General features: G+C 34.4%; 5 protein-coding genes across 6 annotated transcripts; 3 read left to right on the plus strand and 2 right to left on the minus strand.

Moving 5' to 3' along the window:
• Positions 1-7,987: 7,987 nt before the first annotated feature.
• LOC133321450 (ATP-dependent zinc metalloprotease YME1L) lies at positions 7,988-12,321 on the minus strand. 2 transcript variants are annotated; one of them, XM_061530538.1, is made up of 9 exons: positions 12,024-12,321; positions 11,747-11,939; positions 10,538-10,633; positions 10,380-10,453; positions 10,000-10,313; positions 9,706-9,935; positions 9,482-9,642; positions 8,554-8,719; positions 7,988-8,484 (listed from the first exon to the last, which is right to left on the minus strand). In XM_061530538.1, the coding sequence occupies exons 1-9, from the start codon at positions 12,284-12,286 to the stop codon at positions 7,990-7,992; spliced, it is 1,992 nt and encodes a 663-aa protein (XP_061386522.1). In that variant the 5' UTR covers positions 12,287-12,321; the 3' UTR covers positions 7,988-7,989. The 2 variants fall into 2 exon arrangements, with proteins under 2 accessions (XP_061386522.1, XP_061386521.1); XM_061530537.1 differs by having other exon boundaries at positions 10,380-10,462.
• A 1,414-nt stretch (positions 12,322-13,735) lies between these two features.
• On the plus strand, positions 13,736-16,093 carry LOC133321457 (mediator of RNA polymerase II transcription subunit 16). Its single transcript, XM_061530544.1, has one exon. It carries the CDS (start codon positions 13,736-13,738, stop codon positions 16,091-16,093), a length of 2,358 nt encoding a protein of 785 aa, XP_061386528.1.
• Positions 16,094-19,395: 3,302 nt separating this feature from the next.
• On the plus strand, positions 19,396-22,151 carry LOC133321452 (OCIA domain-containing protein 1-like). Its single transcript, XM_061530540.1, has 4 exons — positions 19,396-19,500; positions 20,405-20,542; positions 20,612-20,816; positions 22,141-22,151. The coding sequence occupies exons 1-4, from the start codon at positions 19,396-19,398 to the stop codon at positions 22,149-22,151; spliced, it is 459 nt and encodes a 152-aa protein (XP_061386524.1).
• Positions 22,152-22,920: 769 nt separating this feature from the next.
• LOC133321453 (OCIA domain-containing protein 1-like) lies at positions 22,921-25,191 on the plus strand. Its single transcript, XM_061530541.1, has 4 exons — positions 22,921-22,983; positions 24,304-24,456; positions 24,522-24,879; positions 24,941-25,191. Exons 1-4 carry the CDS (start codon positions 22,921-22,923, stop codon positions 25,189-25,191), a joined length of 825 nt encoding a protein of 274 aa, XP_061386525.1.
• A 325-nt stretch (positions 25,192-25,516) lies between these two features.
• Positions 25,517-26,038, minus strand: LOC133321464 (cytosolic non-specific dipeptidase-like). The gene is made up of 2 exons (XM_061530554.1): positions 25,643-26,038; positions 25,517-25,573 (listed from the first exon to the last, which is right to left on the minus strand). Exons 1-2 carry the CDS (start codon positions 25,898-25,900, stop codon positions 25,529-25,531), a joined length of 303 nt encoding a protein of 100 aa, XP_061386538.1. The 5' UTR covers positions 25,901-26,038; the 3' UTR covers positions 25,517-25,528.
• Between the last annotated feature and the right edge of the window lie 8 nt (positions 26,039-26,046).

Genomic DNA, 26,046 nt, shown 5'->3' on the forward strand with positions numbered 1-26,046 from the left:
TTGTGTAGGGTAAAAAAATTTAAAACCATTGGGACACGTACCTTTCATTGACGATCATAGGGTCTCCTTCTTGTAGACAAGATATTCAAATTCGATTTGCGAATATTTATAAAAATCAGGTCTTTTTTTGTGTCTGAAATTATATTAAAAATCTTAATTAATTAAAGTTATGTCTAGAAAATCGGGAAAAAAAAATATAGAACAAGTGAAAAAAACGTTAAGTTCGTCCGGGCCGAACTTTGGATACCCTCCACCATAGATATACTGACAGGTACTTGTAATGAAAATAAAGGGAACATACCAAAAAGTGACCTTTCTACAAACTGATTATGTAAACCATAATGTACACCAAATACAAATTTCAGCAATTTTTAATGAATATTTATAACCTCAGCATTATGGCTAATGAGGGTGTATATACTTTGATACAGTGAAAATGTGACTCGTCGATATATTGACCCCACGACCCCACGTTTTTTTTAACCAAATCCATTTCAGAAAATTTTGATTTAATCTAAACCTTGCCTATGTTATTATCTATTCCAATATTTGTTCAAGTTCGATGATGGGAAATATCGGTACACTCCTTCTGGTTCGTTCCACACAGGGGCTAGGCCTAGGCCTAAATCCGGACTGTAGTTCATATATAGTACATTATCGAATTTTACGTTCTATCCTACGCAGGTGAAATGATTACAACAGAGTCTTAGAACCAAACCCAAAACGCAGATCAACTCAGATAACTATTTTAATATAAAAGGGGGTGGGGTTTTATGGGGACTACATCAAAAAGGAGGCGAATTTTAATAATTTTTAGTAGGGAGATTTGTTACCATATACGACTACAAAATACCAAATTGCAGCGAATTCGGTTGAAAAACGCGCTCAAGAACCCCAAAATACCGAAAATTGCGGGGTACGCCTATATGTGGGCTACCCGAAAAAATGGACCTATATTCATAATTTTTTGTGGAGAGATTTGGTACTTATTAAGAACTCAAAATACTAAATTACAGCCAATTCGGTGGAAAAATCGGACCAATTTCGATATACCCCCAATATATATTGAAAATTAGGAGGTACCGTTATATGGGGGCTACCAGAAAAAGTGGATCTATACTTCTAATTTGTTGTGAAGACATTTAGTACCCAATAAGAACCCAATGTACCAAATTTCAGCGAATTCGGCAGAAATTTTGGCGGGTACCCATATATGGGAGCTATGCCTAAACGTGAACCGATATATCCCATCTTCGAACTTGAATCAGACAAAAGACAACCATATGCAAAATTTCAGCGCACTATCTCAATTCCTTCAGAAGATAACGTGATTACAACAGACGGACGGACGGGCGGACATGGCTAGATCGTCTTAGAATTTTACCCTGATCAAGAATATATATACTTTATAGGATCGGAAATGAATATTTCGATGAGTTACAAACGGAATGACAAAATTAATATACCCTCCATACCATGGTGGATGGTATAAAAAATAATTTATTAAAAAAAAAATTTTTTCTACAGATTGGCACAGATCACTTATATGCCACAAGGACGAACCATATTGAAATTGGAAAAAAATCGGTTCAGATTTAGATAAAGCTCCCATATATATATATATATATATATATCTTCGTCAGATTTGTAGCAACTGTTGCACCAAAGAGTCAAATTTCTTACAACCTCATGTCAAATGTTTATATAGAACAGAATTATTATCTTTAGGTCATTTTAGTTTAGGAATACTGAAGTAGGGATTCGACTCTTCCCCAGCCCCATTAAAATGGCCGGCCACCCGGCATCTCTAATTTGTTAAATATGCTGTCAGAAGGTCTTCTCGTTTTATTTTTTTTTTTGGTGTCACATTTTTTATCTTTGTTCCTTGTTTAATATTTTTATATAAAAAAATAAATAAATTAAAAGAATAAAGGTATATATTGTACAATAATGAACAAATAATTAAAAATAATATTACAAAAAAAAAACAAATAATTTATATTTATGTAATTGTTATTTGAAATAAAAATAAATAAATATTAGCCTACTGATAAACAAGCGGGTGAGTGGCTATCACCTCAAAACAACAAATACAACAACAAATGAATTCCATAAAAAAAACAAAAATTAACTAAATATTTATAAATTAATTTCATTAAAGGGAAACTTTTTGGCCAGCATTAATTCCACATAACCGCAAAAACAAAACTAAAAAAAATCCTCCCAATCCCAATCCAAAAAAAAAAACTTTCTAGCCATATTCATAATAATAATTAAAAACAAATATTTGTTGTGATGAATTACAAATTTAAAAATAATAATAATAACAATATTGTATTCAAATTCAAGAAATAATAAACATTATTATAAATAAATAAAAAATATATGAATTTGTTTAAAAAGGGATACAAACAAAAAATTGATAAACAAAAAAAAAATCCAAAAAATTAATTATTATTATATACATACATATATATCATATTCTCTAGCTAAAAGAAAATTTAGGAAAAACAAAAATTGAAAGAAAGCCATATTTAAAATAAATAAATATTAATTTAAAATTTAAATAAATTATATATACATCATATTATATATATACACACATACATACATATATATACAATACATAAACTCCGTGGCAAAAATTAATAACAAAAGAAAAAGAAACGAAGTGATGCAAAAACAAAATAAAAAACGAAGAAAGTTAAACAGGAAAGGTAACTGATGATGATGACGATGATAATGATGAAGATGACGATGTATTATTTAGTAAGAATCTGTTAAATTATACAAACAACATAAATAAATAAATAAATAAAAAATATATATTATTCTGAATTAATTTATTAAAAAAAATATATATATATATAAAAAGAAATGAAAAACAATAACTTGAAAATAAATAAAACAAAAAAAAGGAATTATACAAAAATAAAATAAATAAAACAATAATTTCATTTCAGTGTTAAAAATGGACAAATATTTTTTGGTTTATCAGACGAGACCATAAGGAAAGGCCGAAAAAAAATTATAGAAGACCAGGAGGATGGAGTAGTCCAGAAGGGGTTTGCCATGGAAGACCAAAAGGTCATAGTCTGATTTTATTTTTTCTTTTAAAAAAATACAAGCAGATAATCTCAAAGAAGGAAATCGTCTCTTAGACGTCCAGGATTTCCTTTCATATAAGGCCAGAAGGTTTTCTCATAGAAACAAACATGATTTTCCCATGGAAAATCCAAAGGTCATAGTCTTATTTTATACGTCCACAATGCATTCCTATATAGAATGCTATGAAAAAATGGAATATCAGACCAACAGGTATTTCCATAGAAGGCCAGTATATCTTCTCGTAGAACAGTAGATAGTCTCTTAAAAGGCCATTGGGTCTTCTCACGGTAGACCAGAAATTAAATGTTTTTTTCATATCCAAAGTTGGATTTTTATACCATACACAACAACTATGTTGTCAGGGTATTATAGCTTTGTGCAGTCCCAAGAGTTTGTAACGCCGCGAAATATTGGTCCTATACCCAACATTAAGTATACCGATCGGCATATCTCGACTAGCTGTGTGGATCTAGACATGTGTGTCCGTCCGTCCGTCCATTATAATTTGTAAACACGATACAGGCCACAGTTATGGACCAATCTTCACCAAATTTTGCATGGAGGATAGGTTCGGTCCAATGGGGTCTTCATTGTTAATATTTAATATTTAAGGGATGAAATGGACCGAATACTTAATTTGTGTCGGTTTTTCTGGTCGCTCCAGAGTCCCCAGTTATGTTCCGAACATCGTGAAATTTTACATGGAGAAGAGGATTGTGCCAAAGAATAAGCATACCTGTTTTGATAAAGATCAGTCAATATTTAGCAGGTCAAACCCTGACTTTTGTGTGAAAAATTACAAGATTTTTATTCTGAGGCGTATATACTTGCTCCTGAAGGACATATACCCAAGAAGTTGATAGTATATCAAAGAGGACCAACAGGTATTTCATTGACCTTCAAATTGATACCAAACTTATGGCTGCATGTACTCTGATGTGGGAGTTATACGTAATTAGGTAAAGGTGACTATGTGCATAGTATTACTATTGCTCCATTAGAGGATGGAAATGTCTCGCTGATAGCTTTGAAATTGTACATGAACTTCCGATTATGATCAAGGACGACGCCTATAGTTTTCTGTGAAGTTGAGATTTCATTCAGGGGGAGCATTGAACCGAAAACATTAATTTTGTCAGATTTTCTTGAGGCAATTATTATATGCAGAACATCACATATTACACAGGGTGAAGGGGATCTGACCAAATACTTAGAGCGGTTGTTTAGATGATGATCGGTCAATATTCCGACGGTGAAATAAACTAAATCGTGAATTTTAAAATATATTTTTCAATACTTCAAATAAGCCTAATTTTAAATTTTCTTTTTAATTAAAAAATAAGTAAAAAAAAAATTAATTTTAAAATCAAAAACAAAATAGGATTTTTAAAATTAATTTGCAATTTTTTTTAACATTTTTCAATACATGTTAAAAAATAATTTCAAAATCAAAAACAAAATTGGATTTTTAAAATTAATTTGCAATTTTTTTAAACATTTTTCAATTCTGAGCTACATGGTTCCTTTTGAGAATATGCATAGAATCACATTCTAAGTCGATTTATGCATGTCCGTCGGTCCGTCTGTCTTTCTGTCCATGTTAAATTGTAAACAAAGTACAGGTTGCATTTATGACCCGAATTGGATGAATGTTGGCATAGGTCACTTATTTGGCCCAAGCACGAACCCTATTGAAATTGGGAAAAACTGGTTCAGATTTAGATATAGCTCCCATATATAGTATCGTCCGAAATTTGACACAGTGTACTTAATTGAGTCTAGAATGGTGTGTGCAAAGTTTCATGAAAATCGACTCAGATTTAGATATAGCTCCCGTATATATTTTTGTCCGATTTTATGTAAATGGTGCACCCATGTCCCTATATATCATTCGATTTGAACGAAATTTGGTATAGCGTATTGAATTGAGTCTAGAATGATGTGTGCAAAGTTTCATGAAAATCGGCTCAGATTTAGATATAGCTCCCGTATATATTTTTGTCCGATTTTATGTAAATGGTGCACCCATGTCCCTATATATCATTCGATTTGAACGAAATTTGGCATAGATTACTGAATTGAGTCCAGAATGATGTGTGCAAAGTTTAGTGATAATCGGTTCATATTTAGATGTAGCTCCCATATATATTTTCATCTGATTTTATGTAAATGCTACACCAAAGTCCTTTAATATTTTTCAATTTGCACGAAATTTGGCATAGTGTACTGCATTGAGTCTAGAATGATGTGTGCAAAGCTTCGTGAAAATCGCGCCTGATTTAGATATAGCTCTCATATATACTTTCGTCCGATTTGCACGAAATTTGGCATAGCGTAGAATTATGTGCGATAAGCTTCGAAAAACTAGTGAGACCCTTGGGTCGCCAAGTTTTTTTCTATAGAAAAAAATTCGTGAGACCCTTGGGTCGCCAACTTTTTTCTATAGGAAAAACTTCGTGGGACACTTGGGTCCAACTTTTTTCTATAGGAAAAAATTCGTGGGACCCTTGGGTCCAAGTTTTTTCTATAGGAAAAAATTCGTGAGAACCTTGGGTCGCCAAGTTTTTTCTATAGAAAAAAATTCGTGAGACCCTTGGGTCGCCAAGTTTTTTCTATAGAAAAAAATTCGTGAGACCCTTGGGTCGCCAAGTTTTTTCTATAGAAAAAAATTCGTGAGACCCTTGGGTCGCCAAGTTTTTTCTATAGAAAAAAATTCGTGAGACCCTTGGGTCGCCAAGTTTTTTCTATAGAAAAAAATTCGTGAGACCCTTGGGTCGCCAAGTTTTTTCTATAGAAAAAAATTCGTGAGACCCTTGGGTCGCCAAGTTTTTTTATAGAAAAAAAAATCGTGAGACCCTTGGGTCGCCAAGTTTTTTATTTTTTTGGGTCGCCAAGTTTTTTTATAGAAAACAATTCGAGACCCTTGGGTCGCCAAGTTTTTTCTGTAGAAAAAAATTCGTGCGAACCTTGGTTCGGCAAGTTTTTTCTATAGAAAAAAATTCGTGAGACCCTTGGGTCGCCAAGTTTTTTCTATAGAAAAAAATTCGTGAGACCCTTGGGTCGCCAAGTTTTTTTCTATAGAAAAAAATTCGTGAGACCCTTGGGTCGCCAAGTTTTTTTTCTATAGAAAAAAATTCGTGAGACCCTTGGGTCGCCAAGTTTTTTCTATAGAAAAAAATTCGTGAGACCCTTGGGTCGCCAAGTTTTTTTTCTATAGAAAAAAATTCGTGAGACCCTTGGGTCGCCAAGTTTTTTCTATAGAAAATAATTCGTGAGACCCTTGGGTCGCCAAGTTTTTTCTATAGAAAAAAATTCGTGAGACCCTTGGGTCGCCAAGTTTTTTCTATAGAAAAAAATTCGTGAGACCCTTGGGTCGCCAAGTTTTTTTCTATAGAAAAAAATTCGTGAGACCCTTGGGTCGCCAAGTTTTTTTCTATAGAAAAAAATTCGTGAGACCCTTGGGTCGCCAAGTTTTTTTCTATAGAAAAAAATTCGTGAGACCCTTGGGTCGCCAAGTTTTTTCGCCAAGTTTTTTCTATAGAAAAAAATTCGTGGGACCCTTGAAAAATTCGTGGGATCTCCAAGTTTTTGATTTTTTACCCTTTTTTTTTTATCTATTTTTTTTTTTTTTTTATTTTCAGGATTAAATCATAGAAAAAAAAATAGTTTTTTTTTTCAAGCTCATGAGTGGCTTTTTTAAATATTTTTAATACTAAATTTTAATAATAAATATTTTAAATACATTTTTTACAATCTCAAGTGTGATTTGTTTTTAATATTTATTCAAAACACAACAAAAAAATGTTTTTGAAGACCGTTTTCAAGTGGGGAATTTTTAAAAAAATATTTTTTGAAGACATTTTATCAGCATGGATTTTTTTTAAAACCCAGATTTTAGGTCCCATCTCGAAGGCCAAACGACATTTTCATAGAAGCCCAAAAATTGTTTTCCTAGAAGACCAGAATATATTCTCTTCACTCCCTCTCTATATTCTCTATTTCAACTACAATACAAAATTTACATGAATATATTACTTACATTATTAGGGTGGCATATCCAAGGATTCGGGGTTTTAAAATCGATATAATGTGAAATGATTTCAAAATTTAAATGTTGATGATTTTGTTTTTGCGGCGATATAAAAATAGTGTAAATTTGTTAATATATTCTTGATGTGTTTCAATGGTAAATTTTGCTGCTTTCAATTTGCATTAAATTGTTGATAATTTGGAATTTTGATATTATTTGAAAAACTGAAAAGTAATTTTAGTAAATTAAAAAAACTTAAATTAATTTAAATTATTGGTTCTTACCTTACGTCCGCAGCTAGCTTACCATTCATAGGTTACACATTTTAGACGGGGGAGTTTGGAATTAATTTCATTTCACAAAATATTCTTTGATTTGTAATCAATCGTTTTTCAATTTTTTTTTATTATTTTTTTCTCACACATTATTTCTATAATTATTATTGGCTATGGAATCGGAAAAAAATTAATATAAAATTGATTATATAGAGTTGTTTTTTTATAATTTAGCTGAATAATATTATTTCAAATAATATTTTGTTTTTTGTTTAGCATTTTAGAGTTCCATATTCCTTTTCTTTTTCTTGTTGTGTCGTTCAACTTTTTTGCTTTTGGTTAGTCTAAAAAATATGTTTTTTTTTCGCTGCTGCTCTGAATTTTTGGTATTTTAAATAAATTGTCCTTTTTGTTGTGTTTGCTTTTTTTCTTTTGTTAACAATTTTAAGTAATATGTTTTTGTTTGTTTGTGGATATTTATACCTAAAATATAAAACTAAAACTTCCTCCGCCTCTCATTTCAAAACTTCAGCTGGCTGCATTCTCTTTCATTCAATTTAAGTATAGCAAATTTTACTATTGCGAATCCTTCATAATCGCCTTAATATCTTCAGCATCTAAAGTCTCATATTTCAGTAAGGCTTCGGCCAGGGCCTTGTGTTCCTTGGCATGTTTCCGTAAGATTGCCTTTGCCCGTTCGTAGCTCTCATTTAGAATACGTTTAATTTCAGCATCAACAGCCTCAACGGTGTTGGGTCCCAGTGTTTCATTGGGGAACATGCCCTTATTCGATTCAATTGTACGTAGACCAACTTTTTCCGACATACCCCAATCTTTAACCATGTGTGTAGCAATGGAAGTTGCCTGTTTCAAATCACTACTAGCTCCTGAGGTAATTTTTTCTGCACCAAAGATTAACTCTTCGGCGGCACGACCACCCATCATGGTATCCATCATTGCCAGCAGTTGAGCTTTGGTAACATGATAACGTTCTTTTTCGGGTATATAGGCGGTATGTCCCAGTGAGGGGCCACGTGGCATAATTGTGACTTTGTGTAATGGATGGGATTCCTGTTAAACGGGGAGAGAGAGGATATTAAAAGGTTTTTTTTAATTTTAAATTTATTATAGTTTGCTTACCTTGGTATAATAGGCCACAATGGCATGTCCACCCTCATGATAAGCCGTAATGAGATTGGCTTCTTCATCGGGTAGGCGTGCCTTACGTTCGGGTCCCATTAGTACCTTGTCACGTGCAGTTTCTAAATGTTTCATGGTTACAGTTTCTGCGCCATCAATCGCCGCCCTGTAAAAAACAAAAAATGGAATTAAAATTGGAGATCAGAGGGTCTTTAAATTGTGGAACTGAAGGTATTTTCCCAAACCAATAGGTATTTTTTATAGAACAGCAGATGATATTTATAGCCGAACAGAATGAGGTTCAGCAGGGGTTCTTCTGGAAGAATAGAAGGTATTCTCATAGAAAACCCAATGGTTCTTTTCATATCAAAGAAGGTCTTCTCCCAGAAAACCAGAAGGTATTCACCTAGAAGACCAATAGGTCTTCACCTAGAAGATCAGAAGGTTTCTCCTAGAAGACCAGAAGGTCTTCACCTAGAAAATCAGAAGGTTTTCTCCTAGAAGACCAGAGGGGTTCTCTTAGAAGACCATGATATCTTCTCTTAGAAGACTAGGAGGTATTCTTCTAGATGACCAGAATGTCTTCTCCTAGAAGACCAGAAGGCCAGAAGATCTTATTGTAGAAGGACCAGAAAGTTTTCTTATAAAAGGACCAGAAGACCTTCTTATACAAGGCCCGAAAGGTTTCTCCCAGCAGAACAGAAGGTCTAATCCTAGAAGACGAAAAAGACCTAAAGCCAGAAATCTTTTTATAGAATACCGTATTTTCTTTTTCCTTGATAACACGAATGTCTTCTCCTTGAATCCCGAAAGTCTTCTCCTTGAAACCCGAAAGTCTTTTCCTTGAAAACCCGAAGGTCTTCGCATTAAAGATCACAAATCTCTTCCCATTTCATTGTCGTAATTCCACAAAGTCCCCATATCTTACCTCAGTGCAGCCTGATTAATCATATTCTCTAGATCGGCACCAGTAAAACCTGATGTACCCCTAGCCAACATATCCAAATCGATTTCGTCGTGTAAAATTTTCGAGAGATACAGTGTTATGATCTCCTTTCGTCCAGTAAAATCGGGTGTGTTAACAACAACCTGGAAAACAAAATTAAGACATAAATAAACAAAAATTCCTTCTCGAAGCAACTCAACACATACCTCCACATCGAAACGACCAGGACGCAAAAGAGCTTGATCTAAATCATCACGACGATTTGTAGCACCCAAAACGATAACCCCAGCATTTTGATGGAAACCATCCATTTCGGAGAGTAACTGATTAATGGTTTGATTTGCATAGGGATGCAGAACGGAGTTGGTACGTTTTGCACCAACCGAGTCAATTTCATCGATGAATATAACACAGGGAGCACGTTGTTTGGCGGCCTCTGAGGATGTAAAACAAATTGAAATTAATTTCATATTTAAAATTATCTGTAGAAAAGGACTTACTAAACAAATCCCTCACACGCCGGGCACCTTGACCAACCAGCACCTCATCAAACTCTGGACCGGCGGCATGGAAAAATGGTACATTTGCCTCACCGGCCACAGCACGGGCCAACAAAGTTTTACCAGTACCAGGTGGACCCACCAATAGCACACCCTTGGGTAGTTTACCACCCAAATTGGAAAACTTTTCAGGATTTTTTAGAAATTCTACAACTTCTTTCAATTCCTGTTTGGCTTCATCGCAACCCTTGACATCTTCGAAGGTGACATGGATTTCTTCGGGATCAACTTCCACTTGATTGCCCAACTGGATGCTAAATTGAGAAAAGGGAACATTAAAAATTGTATATATGAAATAAAAATGTGTAATGGATACTTACCGAAACATGGAACCATTCGAGGAAGAGAACAGACTTACAAATAGTCCAATAAATACAACGATGACTAACAATTGCTGAAAAACCTGGATTGTTTTAATTTTCAAATTACATGGCCCAATGTTTTGTGTTGTTGTTGTGTGTTATGTTATGGAACTTACCTTTAAATACTTCATGGTTTTGCCAGATTTTGGATGATCTTCTGAATTTGCTGCTGCCAAATAGCCTTCGGCAAATGCGACTTTTATGCTGTTTTCCTGGAGAAAGATGAAAAGAAGGACAGAATTGTTAGTACTTAAATTTAAAAGGAAGAAGATTCAAGGTCTTATTTTTCTGGAAGAATAGAAGGTTTTCATGTTGAGCAACAGAAGGTTTTTTAAGAAGTCCAGAAGGTATTCTTAAAGATAACCAGAAGGTATTCTTATAGAAGGCAGGTCTTCTTATGGTAGACCAGGAAGTTTTCTTATAGGAGACAAGAAGGTCTTCTTATAGAAGGGCCAGAAGGTTTTCTAATAGAAGGCCAGACGGTTTTCTTATATCAGATCGGAACATATTCTTCAAGAAGACTAGAAGGTATTCTTATAGAAGAACCAGAATGTGTTCCTATAGGAGACCAGAAGGTCTTCTTATGAAGGACCAAAAGGTCTTCTTATGAAGGACCAAAAGGTCTTCTTATGAAGGACCAAAAGGTCTTCTTATGAAGGACCAAATATCTTTTCATGAAGGACCAAAAGGTCTTCTTATGAAGAGCCAAAAGGTCTTCTTATGACGGACCAAAAGGTCCTCTTATAGAAGACCAGAAGGCCCTCTTATAGGAGACCAAAAGTTATTCTCATAGAAGAACCAGAAGGTATTCTTTTAGGAGTCCGGAAAGTCTTCTTAGAGAAGGATCAGAATGTCGTCCTATAGGGGACAAAGAAGGTCTTATATAGAAGGGCCAAAAGACCAGAGACCAGAAGGTCTTCAACCTGCCGGTATTCTTATAGGAAACCAGATGGTATTCTTATAGGAGACCAGAATGGCTGATAAGATACCAGAATGTCTTCTTATAGAATACCAGTAGATATTTTTTTTTTTTTTATAAAAGACCAGAAGGTATCCTTATAGTCTTAGAGAGTCTACTTATATAGACGAGCTAACGTAGGGGTCAGGGAGACAATTTCTACAGACGTCGCCCAGGAGTCTATTTCTATAGAGGAGCTTTCAGGCCTTGGGAGACTATTTCAATAAACAAACTGAAGGTCCAGAGTGTCTAATTCTATGAAGCTAACGGACGTATATTTTCAGGTTGACTATTTCTATAGACGACTTATGTTCTTTGATATCATTCCTAATTGAAATCATCTTCAAAGATCTCCCTTCAAACTTACCATATTCTTTTCAGGACCACCTTCGGAAGATTTTTCCAATAATCTCTTTAGCGTTTCCGAACTACTGCTCAGTTCACTATCAAATTTTTGAGGATTACCACTGAAGGCAGTACGCAGACGTGATGCCACTGTTGGATTACGTCTTAATTCAGCGGCTATGGAACGATCTGTTTTAAAGGTACGTACAAATTTTCTGGAAAAACAAAAGAATAGGAGGGAAAGAAAATCAGGAAATTATTCCTCTCATAACTCAAAACCCCCTCCTTTCTATACATACAATTGATGTTGAGGTATAATGGATTGCAAGAGTTTGGAATAGGTTTTGGCTGGCATTGTTTGGGTCCACATCTGTTGTCCCATTGAAAATTCGATGAGGTGACGTGCATTTTTACCCTTCCCCGTTGTTACATGCCTGATGCCTACACCATCGACATTAACCTGCTGTGAGGTTAACAACATTTTGGCGGCCTTCTGTAGCAAATCATTTATTCTGGCCGATTCGAAGAATGTCTGTGCTGTGGCATTATGTTCACGGACCATGTGTTGCAGATTTTGTGGTATTCTCAAAATGTTTCTTGATGCAGTGGCGGAGCCATTTACAGCATCACGTCGTTTTCCAAGATGATGCCACCGACTTGATATTGTCCTTAATTGTCCATGACTGCTGCTGCTGTGGCTGCTGCTGCTACTGTAGACTTTTTGTGGTTTTCGGCCGAAATTACCCAAATACAAATAGGGCTGCAAAATAAAGATAAAGTCTCATTCATTTCCTATAGAAAAAATAACCCCGATGTGGAGAACTTACCAACGAATGGGTGTAGGCACAAAACATTTCGTATACGTTCCAAAAATTTAATGAAAATTTGCAATTTTTAATTTACTTATGAAACTATGAACGACCAGCCGAATGACAGCAGGAATGACAGAATGTGTTTGACAGACACAACGTACATTCGCACAAACACACACACAGATACACGGAGAAAAATGTCTGCTTGTTCTTGTTCGTGAAGAAAAAAAGAAGGAAATTAGAATTGTTAATAAATACGAGGAACAAAACAAAATACGCGGAGTGAAGTTAGGGATTTCAAAATCGAAAACAGTTAAGGGTTTTAAAGATCGATTTTGAGAGTAGTAGGCAGCTGTTTGTAGGTAAATAAAAACTTGTAAAATTCCGATGGGACTTTCGGCATAACGAAAAGGTGGCGAGGGACTTTAAATAGAAGTATGCATGGAACAATAAATAGGTAGTCCATTTAGCGCAGCTGATGTCTCGATTAACTGTCAAAGTGCGTAATTTCTATCTGAATTCGTTGTGCAATGTTGCCAACCATTTGAAATATTATAAGGAAAAAGTTGACAGATGGTCGAGACAACAATAAATCATGGAGGTATGTTAATACATGAACATATATAGACAATGTCTGCAAATAAGTTTTTTTACACACGAAAACCTAGAATGCCAAATTACAGCCATTTCTGCTATAAAAGGAATTACAATGAGACGGGACCTTGAAAATGCTTTAATAAAATGTTGTTTACCCCATAAGATCCTGGTACGGGAAAAGACCAACTATTTTTATACCTGAGTTTGTCTATAGTCCTCATTTTTTTTTAAATCGATTTACTATGGAAAAAATTCAATATCGGGTTGATTGACATTAAGATTTGGCATGTTGCCAAACCCCTTCATAGCCGCTTTAAAAGTCGTCGACATTTGTTTGCAATTTTTTGTTGGATGTGGCAACCCTAGATCGGCAAAAATAAAAACTGACAGCCGACAGCCAAACAAATCCGTCTGTTGATCTTGGAAAGCTATTTTGTGGCCTTAATTAAAGAAAATAAAAATCAGCGATTTGTTAGATTTCTTACTACCAATAGCAAGCGGAGCGGATTCTACATCAGCCGGAAATAAAGTCTGCCCAATTTGAAGTAAAATATACACCTTGGTTCAACCTTCTTACTGGGATATAAAAATATCTGCAGAAGATGACAATTCTCTATAAAGTCCAAAATCCTGGTGGCAATAAGGATGGCTACCTCTTGCAGAATTGTGTCCTTTGTAAAATCTCCGTGAAGAACCTGGTGGCCTATTGTGTACATCAGGGTCTGCAGAGCACAGTGTCGGTGTGTGACCTTGTTTCGCCATGGCAAAGTTTTAAGATCACCACCTCGAAAAATATAGTTTCCGTATTGGAATGGAATCAAACGGGGGAATTGTTGTTGATTGGCTACAAGCATGGTGTTTGTGAAATATGGATGACGCGGAATCATGGCATCAATACCTGGAAATTGGTGTACAAGGCAAATTTGCCCTTTGAAGAAATTATCCAGGCGAAATTTTTTCACAATGGTAAACAAATGTTTTTCAATACCCATAAGAAGGATTTGCAAGCGTATTCGGATAAATTTGAACGATCTGATTTTCGTCCATCGTTAACACATTTTGGTAACACTCCCGTGGAGGGATGTTTTGTTTTATCCTCCTCGGGGTTGATGGGGGCATTTTCTATACCCCAGCTGTTGCCGCCAATGTTTGATGCAGCCGGTAATAGTGCCCAGCCGACTGAGTTGAATATCCATTCGTACAGTTTGGAGTTATCTCGAACCTATATTACACACAGCTGTGTGGATTATAGTCCCAGTGGTACATTTAGTGTGGTGGTGAACAGTTGGAATGAACCATTGATAAACTGTTACAAAGTGGCCATTGAAAAGGAAAATCAAGAATCTCTCGCCCTAAAATGTGGTTCCATGACAAGTGTTTTCTTTCAAAAGGATGAATTGGAATCCAAACAGGTGTCGCATATCCGCTGGCGTTACATCAACGGAGAAGAACTGCTCTTTGTGGTCTATGATTATATGGATGGTAGTTTTTTGGAACAATGGATTTTGACGAAGAAACATCAAGCGGTCCATAAATTGCTGCAGAAGAATAAAACCGATTTTGTGCAATGGGAACAATGGGAGCTGTCTGCGAAGCTGTCACTGACTTCCAAAGTTTGTGATATTTGTTTGACAAAGCTGCCCTCAGATTCTCTGCTGATATTTGCCACCCTCAAGGATTATTCGGTGCAAGTATTGGAAATGGGCCTAAAGAAGTTGGCCTCACCTGTGGTAGAAAGAATGCCCGAGGATCATCAAAGGGCACCATGTAAACTATTGGCCTCCGATATAACTTTTCTCAATCAGTTGCTAATTATTTTCGATAATTTGGGCCAGATGTATGCCATGCAGGTGCCGAATCATCATTATGATAAAAATTACAAAATGAATCCGCTTTCACTACCAGCAGCCCTTTTGGAATACTCCATTGTCACGGGCATTGATGCCAGTGATGTGCTGATGTTAAATCTACCCAATTTGGAGGTTTTGGCCGAAAAAATCACCGAGAATTTTACAAGGCAGCATAATTTTACCCGTCAATATTATTACTCAAATTTCCTGTCGCTGAAGAGCAACCTCTGTCGCATACAAACCAAACAACAGGATTTCGATAATCTCATAACCCTACATTCCATTTCCATTGCCTTTAAAAGTCTTCTACGACCCTCTGATTTAAGTTCCCAAGATAAGGGGCCGGCAGAAAATCTCTCAATGATTTTATCCGATCCAAACCCTCAATACAACGATGTGGATAAGGTGTTATGTGTCCTGGATGCCAAGGATTTCACCGTGGAACCCACCACGCTACAAAGTCTCCAGCAGCTAATACAATGGGTTGCCGATTTGGCACTCAGTATTCTCAACAAACTACCCGAAGATATTATGAAGGCAAAATTCAACAAGAAACATGGCTACGACATCAGTCGTGATATGATAGCCATTAGCAGTATCCGCGAGCTGTTGGTTATGATACGAATTTGGGGACTGCTCATTCCCCAATGTCTGCCCATCTACACAAAGTCAGTGGAAAATTTTGATGTTCTCCCCGTTCTCTTTCGTCTGCTAACACGTCTCTATCAAAATCCCAATGAACCCGATGAAGTCTTACTCGATGATTGTAGTGTCCTGTCGACACAGGTTCTTATACCCAGTCGCCATACAAACACACCCACAACACTATTAAATAATCATGCTACCGCAAAGTTGTTCCCATTTGTTTTCCAAACATCTGTTGAACCATTAGCTTTGCAGGACTTGCACTATGATGAGGTGGTCTTCTCCAACAGTTGTCGTGATGATGTCAGTAATCTACATTTGGGTTCCAAAGTGAAAACCATACGTAAATGTATACGCTGTGGCTTCATCAACAACATCAATAAGACCGCAAAGACGGCAGCTCTCAAGGCCTGGTGCCAAAGATGGCAGTATTGTCATTGTGGTGGTTTTTGGTTAACTGTTTGAAACATTGGAAATTTGATTTCAGTTGCATATTAGTTTTTTAAGTTATATATAAATTTGTACTCAATAAACACTAAATTAAGAAGGATAATTCCGGAAATCGGGTTTTTATTTTATAAGGTTTCAACTTCTCCGGCACATAACTACATTTGTAGATTATATATTTATTCTAACATTTTAATACTACAGGCAATTCTTACAGAATAGTGTTCTCTCTAAAATCTCTGTGAACAATCTGGTGGCCTATTGTGTAGTGTTTACAGTGTCGGCATGTGACCTTGTCTCACCATGGCAAAGTTTAAAGTCACAACATCGACAAATATCGTTTCCGTATTGAGATAGAATCAAACGGGGCATAGTCGATAATTGCACTAAATCTATATTTTGTAAAAATATTATGGCTTGCCATGGAGTGGAGGTACAAGAAGGAGTGTACCGATAAGTCCCACCTTCAAATATTCACCTTATTACGGTAGGCGTAGTCGTTTATATAAAAATCTCTAAAATCATAAACGAACTTTAAAGTCTTTCCTCTTATGCTAAAAATGAGCTTTCCCAACCACTGCGAATCCGAAGGATATTGATTTAATACGTACCTGATTATGATGTTGCGTATTGATTTTATATAAATAACACAAATACTGCAAATATTGGTTCAATAGAAATAGCCGCTCGTTCGGAAAACATTAAAGACTTCAATAGGTTTCTTCTTGGGATTACAAAATTAGATCAAGTATGCAATTTGGCACCTTTTGTCAATTCTAAAAACTGATTTGCGAATAATTCGTGCATGCAATAACATTTTGGCGCAAAAACTTTTGTATGAAAACAATAAAACTAATCGTTCTATATGGCCGATATTACACAGAAATGAGGTGCGCTCCCATAAACAATAGCAGGCAAAGCTTTAACGGCATCTACATAAGACATTTTTGCAGGGTTGCCGTACATTTACATTGTACTGGTTTTCGTTAACCCAGTGGGTTTATATGGTCAATTCCATTGGATATATGTCAAATAAATACATCATAAAATAGGTTAAACCGAGAAAAAGTTATACTGTACATGACGATGGAAAAATTATAACTCTGCCGTATTCGAAATTAATTTAGCTCAGGCGCATTTTAAATCGCTATATAAAGGGTTTATATGAACCTTAAAATTTTTCAAAACATCGTTTAAAATGTGTAAAAGTCGGTATTAATAAATCCGGTACAATGTAAACGTACCATTAGACCGATTTTCATATATTTAAGGTACGTTAAGATTTACGAAATCCACTCGATCTCATATGTCAATTCCGTAACGCATGTGTCAAATATAATCCACTGGATTTGAGAACAGGATTAACGTGACGTATACGCAATGGAATTGTCGTTTGAGTTCGAGTGGATTTAGTAGTCAAAACGTAGCCTTAGATTTTTACTAGCTTTACTATTAAAAAATCCGGTATTACATGTCGACCTGCACTAATAAAGAATAACAAATTCTTAATTCCATTAAATTAGATATTTTTTTTGATTATTATTTTATAATTTTGAAAGACATTTTGTTTAATTTATTTGCCTTTTATTTGCTTGTGCCGTTGTTACACTATCGTTATTACACATTTTGAGAGACATATGTTACAAATACATATGTCAAGTCTGCTTTTCCACAAACAAATTTTTATTTGGCAAATACTGAGTTTGTAGGCGAGAGGGGTGCGAGGAAGAAAAACAAAACTTTGCCTGTTCAGAATTTGCGGTACACACAAATTCTGCTTTGCTCTGTTTACTGAAAACAATTTTGTTGACATTTTCTTTTTAACCTATTCGTTTTACTGACACACAGCCGGCTTTTATTTACAAACCTGTTGCTTTAATTTGTGCAAGTGAAATTTAATTTTTAATTTTTGCAATTTATATAATAAAATATATAAAAAATTCTTTAAAATTCAAACGCGTTTTTTTCTTTCTTTTGTATTTTGATTCGCAAATTTGGCAAAGAAAAATTTGCTAATGGAAAAGCAACCGAAAATTTCAAAAGAGAAAACAAAAAATTTGCCAAATAAAAATCTGCCTGTGGAAAAGCGGACCAAGGTATATTTAATAAAGTAGCCACATCGGCCCAGCTGTTAGTGCAAATAAATGTCAAAAATGTTGTAATGTAGAATAAAACAAAAGTATAAATGAAAATCTCCGAATTTTGAAGAGCTTGTTTGGTAATACTTTTATTAACATTTTCTACAAGAATTTGTTTAAAAAAATCTGTTTGTTTTGGCAAAATATTTTTGACATATCAAAATACAACAACCGATGTTTGTTGTAAAAATTTGCCTATGCGGCTACCTTACTGAGTTTATTTTGTTATTTAATTATTTTTCATATTATTTAGGTTAATACCCTAAAATCAAATGAATCATTTTATTTTAAAATAACAATAAATTTAAAAACAAAAAAATAAACAAATTATTATGTATTGTAGTTGCAAGTGCCGTTATTACACGTTACAGCGATAACCGTCAATGACATTCAATAATAATGTATAGTGCCAAAAACTACTGTTCATTTTATTAGATAATTATTTCTTTATATTATTTAAGTTAATACCCTATAATCAAGTGAATTATTATTATTTAAAATTAATTATAAATATAAAAACAAAAAAAGCAAATAATTGTGTATTGTATATGCAAGTGCCGTTGTTACACTATCGTTATTACATGCTGTCATTCAAGTAATGGCCGTCAATGAAAAAGTCTTCGGAGTTTTTTTTAATATCAATTTTGAACTGCAAATCCAATATATTTTAATATTTTTATTTAAACTCACAAATAATTAGCTGTTTAAAACTTGTAAATTTATTATGAAAATAATTTTTATAATTATCAATATAATATTCTTAAGAAAATTGAAGGCACGCACCGCTAATCTTTTTTTCTAGAATCGTTATCTCTTTATCAATACAGGATTGATTAGAAACATTGGCAATTTATACAAAATATTGCATAAAATTAAAATATGATTTCGTCATTAAGTTTTATGTTTAGCAACAAATGTTGATAAGCCATCAAAATAAACAACGAATATACATACAAAACCGAATGATATCTAACCAATACATTGAAATCAGCAACTGCTCCCGAAATTCCAAATTGCTAATCACATACGGGCATATAATAGGTAATAACAATCCAGTAAACAAAACAGTCATTGCAAACAACAGATTGGGCAGTGTTGCACCTGAAGAACAAATCGGAAGATTTAGAACAAACAATTTTAAATTTAATTTTTTTCTTTTTTTAATAAAATAATAAAACCAAAATGAAACCCCAAGAACCTCAAATAACTCAGGAAACCCCTGTTCAACAAAATTTGAATACAACGGAGAGTACCAAAGAGGACTGCAGAGGAGGATGCCAACATTGGGTAAGTTGAAGTAGATCAACAACGCATAAATTATCATCAATTCAATATGGAGGGGTACTGATGTCATACAAAAAAAAACATGCATATATAATTAAGGATTGTGTGTGTTAATTTGCCAAAAAAGAGTAATCCAGAATTTTTTACAAAGCAAAACAACAAAAAGTCTTGTTTGCTTCAAAATGGAATAAATTTGATTGTAATGTTTTTGGTTTTAATTAACGATACGATCTAGCCGGTTATGCCGGTACTGATAAAGTTCTTTAATAATGAATTTTTGTGATATATATATATATATATATAATATATATATATATATAATATATATATATAATATATATATAATAAGATGGATAATTATTATCTGAATCTAAAATGTTATGTACCTACCTTTAATTTTTTTGCGGGTTCACCTCTCATATGTGAATTTACTGGAAATGTATGCAATCATGGTATAATTATACAAGAACAAATTGAGGTAAATAAAAAAAAACTCTGTAGGTTGTGGCTTCTTATGTCAAAAATATACGCAACAAGTGGTTGTGCTTATTTGACATATTTTCAACAGATGTCTTCCCAGAGACCGATAGGGAATTTCATTAAATGTTTGTTTCAGTAAAAAAATCATTTTCATTTGAATTAAATTTGAATATATTTAAATGTAATTTGTATTCATTTGACAGAACAAGGTACCTTGAGAAAAAATTGTAATCAGTTGGTAGCTATCCCCTAACTTGTAATAAATTATATCATGGTAGCTGTGGTGATTTTGGATGATTCCAGACCTTTTTGTACTCTAACAGCAATTTTGGCATCTATCCATTTACTAGCTTTACTATTTTAAAATAAAGTATGGGAACACAACTAATATATTAATTTAAAAAATTTCCTTTTTAATTTTTTCCAGAGGCGACCCCACTTCACCTCCGAGGAGTTGCGTGTCTTGCATGAATGTAATCAGGAATCGTTTTATCAACGTGCCTTGCCCTTGGGTTTGACATTTGGAGGTGCCGCCTATTTGGGTGTTAAAAATGGTCTCTTAAAGGTAAGATATTTAAATCAAAATACATTATTTTCAATATTTCTAAATAATAAATCACTCTTTCAACCTTAGCCCAATGCTAAATACGGTGCCATACCCAAAGTTGTTTTGGGTGTAATTATGGGTTATTTCGTTGGTAAATGGAGCTACAAACAAAAATGTGCTGAAAAGTTAATGGCATTACCCGACTCGAAAATTGGCGAAATGATAAAACAACGTAAGGAGCAGCAACATTCGTGGTACTTTACACCGGCTGTGATGTGTCCAAAGCCGTTTGGTAAAAATTGTAATAATAAGACAAGCAGCGAACAAGAAAATGCCAATGTTATTGAAAATAATAATAATAACAAACAATAATTTTAATAACAATTATATATAAGCAAATATTTATTTTGCAAAAATTTCAATTTTAAAAAAAATTATATTTTGCAAAAAATATATATTTTTGTTAATATGTAACGTAGTTTATAAGAATATTATTTTAAAATATTTGAATAAAAACATTTATTGAATAAAAATATACAGTAGTGTTGGCGGTTTATTTGGGATACCATTTGTATTTTGTTTTTGCAAAATAGTCAGGCTGAATCCCAGTTTGTTGTTATTATAAAAAACAACTATTTATTAGTGGGGAATGTATGGCATTGTTTGCCGAGGGGTAAGGCAGGGAAGACTATAGTTTCGGATCACGCCACTGATCCTCATCAGTTCCCTTAGTTTTTTGTTGGGATATTCTCCCCAGAAGCTATTGCTTCTATACAAAAAACCTTTCATACCCAAATGTCTCTTGTAACAAAGGGAAGTACTTAGCTGACCAACGACATAAACTGCATGAGAATTTCGCTGGAGCCTCACTTCGAGGTTAACAAGGCATTTACAAACAATACCACACCTTTCCCACTTTGTTGGTGTTGCTAGTGTACAGCAACAAACCAAACAGTTTAACCGTGCCTGCGTCTACAACTTCAGTAGTGTTGGCGGTTTATTTGGGATACCATTTGTATTTGTTTTTGCAAAATAGTCAGGCTGAATCCCAGTTTTTTTAATATTTAATTTCGGTTTGGAATTCATCTACAAATCTTTTAAAGAATATGTATTTTTCATCGATCATCTGTTTTGATTGCTGGATTTAACTGGACGCTGTAGTTTTGTATGGTTGATGTAAATATCGTATAATTATTATAAGATAGGGTAGGTATAAGGTATAATTATTATCATAGCTATTAACTGATTACAATTTTTTCTTATCGTGGCTTGTTCCATCAAATCAAAATACATAGATATTTTGTGTGTGTGTGTACATATTGTTTTTAATACCACGTCAAATAAATTCATATTAAATTGAAATATATGAAATTTAATTGAAATACAATACTGAAGTAATTGGTCTATTCCCGTACTGCAAGAATCTACTAGATTTTACTATTTTCTTTGATATCATAATGGAAAATTCGTTATCGTAGTAAAAAATAGTAGATTCTTGCAGTACGGGAACAGACCAAATACGTTTTATTTTGTGGATATAAAAGACAATTTCATGATATTGTGTACTGAAGTTTGGAAAGAAATCATAACCTTCCATTAAATTTTCGCGTTTTTAGTTATGTATTAAAAAATATCAAATGAACACAACCAATTATTGTGTACGTTTCTTATATATTATATTTGACAGAAGAAGCCACTACCCACAGAGTTGATTTATTCACCTTAAGTTATCCTATCTTGTATTATTTTACCATAGTATATATCCCCATTAGCCATACAGCCGAGGGTATAAAAATGTACAACCCGCTCTTGGGAAGAATAGTATTAAGAAGTTATTATTCCAGTGATGCGATTCATTAGCATGTTTTAATGTACCATAATTTTATTTTAAACAAGTTTCAATTCATTTTTTATTTATTTATGGTTTATTTTTCCATCATTTGAATATTTCATATACATTTCACCCAAAAAGGCGTTTTTACATTTAACGTGCACAGTGTCAACACTGCTTAAAACGCAAATCAGCTGTTGCAAATGCCGGTAACAGAGTACAAAGTCTTGCGATAATAAAGTTAGCGGTACCTTTATTATTATTAACGTATTTAAATAAAACAAAAATCCCACTTTTAAAAAAATATTATAAACATTTAAGGCAAAATGAAGTAATGTAATAAAAAATTAAAAATTATTATCAAAATAATAATATTTATTCTTCTGCCTTTAATGCATTGTAATTCCCCGCATCATTTAACGCCGTCAAACTAGTAATCACCCGTCATGGACAAATTGCAATCAGCAGCAGCTTTGTTCTCCTACCCGGCACGACAGTTGTATAATTTTTGTGTTATTTGTTGTTAATTTTCCATCAACAATTGTGAAATAAATATCATCCTCCAATGAATCAACCAGTGGGTCCCATGAATCCACCACCGCCCGACCAAAGGCCTCAACATCCATTGGTAAGTGAAATAATGAAAGTTCAAGTGTTAAACAAAGGAATGTTTACCTATAGAATTGACAATATTTTCGAACGGAACCGGTGTTTGGGAAATCGAAGGCACTATGTCAATGGGAGTCCAGATGTTTCGAACTCCAAAGAATAATTTTTAATAACTTGCAAAAATGTACAAATTTTATAAAATTCGTGCAGCACCAAAACAGATCAATATTGTATCCTAAAATAGAATCGAACTCTATAGAATTTTCCGATTTTCCAGATGGAACTGTTTTCCGTTAACTTGCCCTCTTTGTAAGAGGTGGTATTTATGTTATGCGCCTGCACTGACTCCTGAACAACCTGGGACCATTTGACTATCCAAAATAACAGGTCGCGGATTGTTTCGCTGAGACCCTTGAATTTTGCCACTAAGTTAATTGTGTATTATTTTTAAAATGATGTCCTGAAATACCTCTTGCAGAAAATTGTCATTATAAGTCCATATTTTGATATACTGTCATTTTAGATATTTAAAAGCTCCATATGCATTTTCAACTGAAGTCTATGTATTTTGACATTTTTCAGAAGGTCTAAGACCCGTTAGAGCATTTTCAATATATATCCATGTTGTGACATTACCTCTATATAACAGTTTCACCCCATTTCAGGTATATTCATGGCTCAATGCTCCTTTCCTAAACTGATATACTGTAATTTATGGTTCTCGAAGGTAAAAAGACTTCTTGGCAAAAATGCATTTCAGGTTTAGGTTCTGACATAGCCTTCATACAAAGTTTTGGATTCCATACAAAATTTCGGATCTCGCAGAAAATTCTCAATATAAGCCTAGTATATGACAATGTCTCCATATACTGTGGACTAGGCATATTTTCTAACCTAAAATGCATAAAAACCCCATTATGTTAGAGCATTATCAACATAGGTCCTTGTCAGTATATTTTTTAATTTCCCTACCAAACGTCCATATATATAACTCCCTTGGCCCCGTACAATTTGTTCAAGACATACGAAAAATTTTCTATAGACATTTTTACAGAAATATGTATGTCCTACGAAAATGTTTGTAGAGAATTTTGTAGGCCTCTGAGGCCTACGAAAAATTTCCTATAGAATTTTTTTGGCCTCTGAGGCCTACGAAAAATTTCCTATAAAAATTTGTATGTCTTTTTTTCAAATATAATATTTTCGGGCCCCTGAGGCCTACGAAAAATATACAATAGAAATTTTTTTGGTCTCTGGAGGTCTAAAAAATTGTGTAGATATAAGAAAATTCTTTTTATTTTTTTCATGATGTTTAACTCTTTATAAACTTCACTTCAATTTTACCCCCTTCCAGGCCAATTATCAATTCACATCGGATGAGCTTCGCGTCTTCCGTGAATGTAATACCGAGTCATTCTTTCAACGTTCCCTACCATTGGGCACCACATTTGGTGTGGCTGCCTTTTTGGGTGTGAAGCAAGGTTTCCTAGCGGTAAGTTGTACACGATATTTATCGCCATACAAAATTCATATATTAATATTTCAATACCTTTCTAGCCGAACATACGTTACGGAGCTGCACCCAAAGTAATATTGGGTGTGATTGTTGGTTATTTCTTGGGCAAATTTAGTTATCAACAAAAATGTGCCGAGAAAATTATGGCATTACCCAATTCACGATTGGCTGAGATACTAAGACAGCGTCAAAGTCAACGTGGCGGTGGTTCGGGTTTCCTGAATCCAGATCAGAGTATTGGTATGGGTATGACATTGGGTCAGTTCAGTCCCAACACCACTGATGTTTACAGTGATGAACATTTGCATCCCGATGCCAGGGGTAATGCTTTGAATTTGGATACAGAATCAAGGCCACAATTTGCTGGTTTGGATGATATTTATAGGCCAAGTTTGGATAGTGAGTAATCGCAATTATTTCCTATTAGAGAACAGATAGTAAATGACATTTTCATTCCCAGCTCCCAGCACAACCCATGTGGATCCAGATATCCCTTTGGAACCAGTTAAACCCGGCATGACCTATGATGAGTTGCGCAAACGCAATCGTGAGGATTATCTTAAGAAACAACAGAATCCCTATTCACAACCCTTACCGCCAGAGGCTCCGGTGGTTATGCGTGCCACACCCCAAAGACCACCCTCGGCCAGTGATGATAGACCCATGAAAAATATGCAAACCAATAAATATGGAGATGCCTGGTCGGAATAAATGCAAACACACTCAACAATAGCGGACTGGGGTGCTATAGCGTTCATTTTTATGCTAAAGCATAATGGAGTGAATGCATTTTCATCCAGAAATCTGTTAATAATTTATAAAAAAGTGCTTTTATTGTGAATATTTTGTTGTTATTTTGCTTTTATTGTTAACAATATATAAAAGTATTAAAAAATGTTCGGAAAACATGATTTTGAAGCCCGGCTTCTCTGAACAACTCAAATATGTGATGTCTTCATTTTGTAACTTAGCTAAGTGATGTAACGGCCAATTCGATCAAGAGGGGCTCTGTCTCTATACTGCATGCATAAATAAATAAAAAAATGGTTTACAATTTGCCCACCTCGTACAAATAGGCACCCAAGAGTTTGGTCTAAAGGAAAAAAGAAAATATATTAGTCAGCTACTGTTTAAAAATCTCACAACAAATTCTCCAACTTACTCCCTCAATATAATTGTAAATATCAATCTTTTCATTTTGTGAATGGGCACCATCATCACAAGCACCAACAGGAACGAGAATAACATTCTTGCCAGTGGCCTCCTGCAATGTTAGGGTAACTGGAATAGAACCTCCCTCGCGTGTCATATCGGGATCCACCTTGTATACATGTCTAATGGCGGTCTTGGCAGCCTCATAATGTGGATGATTGGGATCTTCGGTCCATGGTTTACCAGCCGACAACATGGTGACTTTCATTTTGTTGGGTGAACCACGTTCAGCCCATTTTTCATTCAAATATTTGGTAACACATTCGGTAATGTGTTCGGGATCTTGATTGGTACCAAACGAATGGAGAATTTGCCGATAACTTTGGCGGGAATCACGGTCTTGGCTCCGGGCTC

Source organism: Musca vetustissima, unplaced genomic scaffold (assembly GCF_032173495.1).
Source record: "Musca vetustissima isolate MV318-11 ecotype Yass unplaced genomic scaffold, APGP_CSIRO_Mvet_v1 utg28993, whole genome shotgun sequence".
NCBI lineage: Eukaryota > Metazoa > Arthropoda > Insecta > Diptera > Muscidae > Musca > Musca vetustissima.

Excerpts from the sequence above, each read along its gene's own strand:
- LOC133321450 (XM_061530537.1), bottom strand. The coding sequence starts at position 12,286 with ATGGTCCGTGAACATAATGCCACAGCACAGACATTCTTCGAATCGGCC. Across the intron at positions 8,720-9,481 it reads ATTAATCAGGCTGCACTGAG|GGCGGCGATTGATGGCGCAG; the intron begins GTAAGATATGGG and ends TGTTTTTTACAG. Across the intron at positions 8,485-8,553 it reads TTGTGGCCTATTATACCAAG|GAATCCCATCCATTACACAA; the intron begins GTAAGCAAACTA and ends CCCGTTTAACAG.
- LOC133321457 (XM_061530544.1), top strand. The coding sequence starts at position 13,736 with ATGACAATTCTCTATAAAGTCCAAAATCCTGGTGGCAATAAGGATGGC.
- LOC133321452 (XM_061530540.1), top strand. The coding sequence starts at position 19,396 with ATGAAACCCCAAGAACCTCAAATAACTCAGGAAACCCCTGTTCAACAA. Across the intron at positions 19,501-20,404 it reads GAGGAGGATGCCAACATTGG|AGGCGACCCCACTTCACCTC; the intron begins GTAAGTTGAAGT and ends AATTTTTTCCAG. Across the intron at positions 20,543-20,611 it reads TTAAAAATGGTCTCTTAAAG|CCCAATGCTAAATACGGTGC; the intron begins GTAAGATATTTA and ends TTTCAACCTTAG.
- LOC133321453 (XM_061530541.1), top strand. The coding sequence starts at position 22,921 with ATGAATCAACCAGTGGGTCCCATGAATCCACCACCGCCCGACCAAAGG. Across the intron at positions 22,984-24,303 it reads AAAGGCCTCAACATCCATTG|TTTACCCCCTTCCAGGCCAA; the intron begins GTAAGTGAAATA and ends CTTCACTTCAAT. Across the intron at positions 24,880-24,940 it reads TTATAGGCCAAGTTTGGATA|CTCCCAGCACAACCCATGTG; the intron begins GTGAGTAATCGC and ends TTTCATTCCCAG.
- LOC133321464 (XM_061530554.1), bottom strand. The coding sequence starts at position 25,900 with ATGAAAGTCACCATGTTGTCGGCTGGTAAACCATGGACCGAAGATCCC. Across the intron at positions 25,574-25,642 it reads TTTACAATTATATTGAGGGA|ACCAAACTCTTGGGTGCCTA; the intron begins GTAAGTTGGAGA and ends TTTTTCCTTTAG.